Source organism: Nannospalax galili, unplaced genomic scaffold, assembly GCF_000622305.1.
Source record: "Nannospalax galili isolate Female #2095 unplaced genomic scaffold, S.galili_v1.0 scaffold171, whole genome shotgun sequence".
NCBI classification, from domain to species: domain Eukaryota; kingdom Metazoa; phylum Chordata; class Mammalia; order Rodentia; family Spalacidae; genus Nannospalax; species Nannospalax galili.
The window spans coordinates 1,455,501-1,458,589 of NW_008329362.1; the positions used below are offsets into that span (position 1 = coordinate 1,455,501).

Consider the following 3,089-nt stretch of genomic DNA (forward strand, 5'->3'; position numbering starts at 1 on the left):
TTTCAGAAAATCTTTACAGAAAAGATTTTCTCTGATTTGTGTCATAGTTGGATCCAATTTGGAAAGTGGAGCAATTAAGTGTCAGAACCTTTCATTAGGACTAGGCTCTTTAAAACTGGCTTTGATCCAAAACCCCTGGACTGAACATTCCAGTCATCCATCTTCCAGAGTTTCCAGTGTGGGATTGGGGTGTGGGTTGATTCGACTTCTCAGAGGCACAGCTTGAATGCTTCCATTTGATTTTGTGCTTCCAACATGTTTTCGGGGATCTGAGATCTGGGAAGGTCTACACCATATGGTCTCGATAAGGTGATAGATTTTCAGATTCTGGGGATTGGCAGGAAAGGGTAGGAAATGAATTAGAGGCAGGAAAGGAAAATTATCGAGGCCTAACTCATTCATGAAAAACTTTTGAGCCATGCATTACCATAGGATCAATTTTAGCAAAAGGGTGTGTGTGTCCCCTCACCTGCATGGAAGGAAGTTGCAATCTCTCAAACGTAGAGGGCTTTCTTTAAAAACCAATGGCAGTGAGTGGCAGTCTCGGGTTTCCAGAACAGACCCCTGGCTTTGAGGGTAGGGGCAAAGCGAGGAGGGGGCAGTTTTTGTATTCCAATGGAGATACCGGTTGAGGTGGGCTAAGAACAAGATACACGGTCTTCAGCTGGGAGTTGATGGTTTTAGAGAGATCTAGAATCGATGTAATAAATACAAAGCCAGGTGCATATAAGCCAAGAGGGTCAAAGCTCCCTTGCGGCAGTCCATTTTTAAGAAAAGGCGCCGCATGTGATTCCTAACAAGCAAAGAGAGCCAGTGGAATGAGGGACTTTCCTGGACCTCAGAATTCACACCCAGGAACCTGGCCTGCAGTTCAGTTTGTGCCTGGCCGGCTGGGTGAAGGCTCTCCCGGCCCATCCGTCTGTCGCCTCCCTGCACTTTGCTTTTCCTCCCCAGTGTCTGTCCTGGCCCTGCGGTTGCCTGCCCATTTCTCCATCCTCCGGGAGCTGATGCAGTCGCCGGCTGGCGGGCCGCTCCGGCGCGCAGAGGGTTAAGCAGCGGGGGCGGCGCGGGGAGGCGGGAGCGCCGGGCGCCGAGGGTGCGAGGACCCGGCCAGCAGCGGGTTAAGCGCCTCCCGCGCCGAGAGGGCTGAGCCCCAGCCGCCGCTCCGAGCTCGCATTCGGATCCGCTAGAGCAAGAAGATGGCGACCGACGGCGCGAGCTGCGAGCCCGACTTGTCCCGCGCCCCGGACGACTCGGCAGGGTCCATGACGGAGGCGGCGGTAACCGAGTTCCCGGGGCGCGAGTGGGGCGCGGTGTAGACGCGGGCCGTGGGCAGCGCCCGGGTCCCGCTGGACAGTCCTTAAGTCCAGCCTCCCTGCGGGGTGACCCTTCCTCAGGTTGCCCCTTCTTCGGGGTGCTCGGTTTCCGGAGTGCCCCTTCCCTGGGGGAGCCTTCCTCCGGGTGCCCCTTCCTCTGGTTTCCCGTTCCTTGGGGTGCCTCCTTATCCGGAGGGGCGCGTCCCCAGGGTCCCCCTCCCTGCGGTGCCTCCTCTTCGAGGTGACCCTAACCTGGCAGTGCCCCTTCCCCAAAATGCCCCTTCCCCAGGTTGTCCCCAAGGCCGGGGCAGGTTCCCGTGGGGCGAGGCGTTCACCAAACCAGGGGACCCTCTGTCCTCCTGCAGCTCTCCGCATGCGTCCTTTGGGACCCCTTTGCCCACACCGAGGGATGCGGGGTACTAGGGCCAAGCGAGGGTTGAGCGCTTCCTGGTGGATCTCACCCCCCATTGTTCACCTCTCCCAGTGTGGTGCGATCAAATCTCTGGGGTACCTGGCACCTCTTGGGGCACTCGGGGAGACAGCTGGGGGCGGGGGGCGAGGAGGGCCGTCTCCAGTTAGGTGTGGGGGCTGCTCTTTGTGCTGCTGGTTAGGGTTGTGTGCTTGGGGGAGGTTGGGTGGGAGAGACTGGGTGCCCAGCTGTGGGCGCAGCTGCTGCTGCAGAGCGCCAGCACTTTGGGTCCTAGCTGCCTGCGGCTGGATCACTTAGTGCTGAGGTGGATCTTCCCCCATAGATGCCAGGTTGAGGTAGGGGTGCTGCACCAGGTGTCACCTCATTGTTCCGGTTCCCCAGAATGTGTGCGGGCGTGCGGGTAGCTGCTCCTGTTCTTCATACTGTATGCCCGCACGGTCGCCAGTGGATCCCAGTCTGCCCTGGTTGGGAAGGAGGGCTCGACTCACACTGCCAGGGTGGAAAACGATCACAGGGCTTGGAAAGGAATCTTCGCAGAAGCTGCAAAAAACTGCTTAGAAAGCCAGGTCTGGAAGTGCCTCCCACTCTTGGCCAAATCCTGCAGTTTTCCCAGAGGACAGAAATGGGATGGAGTGAGTTGGGCGTGGATATCCCTGCTGTGTCTCCCACTACCTGAGCGGTGTGCCTGCCAGGGCAGCAGAGGGCAGGGCCAAGCATAAACAGCCTGGGCTGCTGAACTTCCTCCCACGTCTCTGGTAGAGTGGGAGAGAAGTGGAGAATGGTACAGTACCCGGGCGCAAGAGCTGCTGATCTCTGAAAAGAAAGGGGACAGGACAACTACTAATTCCCACTGGTGAAACGTAAATGCTGAGCTAAAACTTTTGGGAAAAAATGAGTTTTCCATTCTTTGCAGGAGACATGAAAACTTTTAAGAGCTTTCAAGTGAAACCTTTGCACTTGGGAATAATTTTCCTTCTCTGAGATACAAAGTGGAAAACAGTAAGCCCCACTGGAAAACTGAAATTCTCCCAGAGATGGTGAGGGGAAAGGAGGGGAAAACTTGCTTCTGTTTCCCCAGGAAGGTGTAATTTGTTTGTATAATCTACTTAGAACACACTACTTTATGTCACTCCCAAAATTTTAATTAACTGACAAACCAGCCACAAACATGTGACTTATGATATGTACCTGATACACAGTTCTGTTTGGGCTGACTATAAACAAGAGTTTGTTGTCAGGAATATGTTTGTGCTAACAAGGTCAGTCTTTCTGTCTACTATTAAAAAGTTTCAAGAGTCTGACTTGCTGATAAGGTGGGACTTGATTATTTTCCTCTGTGAAAA

General features: G+C 54.7%; 1 protein-coding gene across 4 annotated transcripts in view; it reads left to right on the forward strand.

The window, feature by feature from the left end:
• The first annotated feature begins 1,073 nt into the window (after positions 1–1,073).
• The window catches only part of Cttnbp2 (cortactin binding protein 2), a 173,312-nt gene continuing 171,296 nt past the window's right edge, over positions 1,074–3,089 (forward strand). For 3 of the 4 annotated variants that reach the window (XR_003850181.1, XM_008837185.3, XM_008837200.3), the window contains exon 1: positions 1,074–1,280. Coding sequence is in view for 2 of the 4 variants with exons in the window: in XM_008837185.3 (XP_008835407.1) it covers positions 1,200–1,280 (81 nt within the window). In the remaining 2 variants the exon portion in view is untranslated. The remainder of the gene's footprint in view (positions 1,281–3,089) is intronic. The other variant, XM_029565518.1, reaches the window with a different exon arrangement.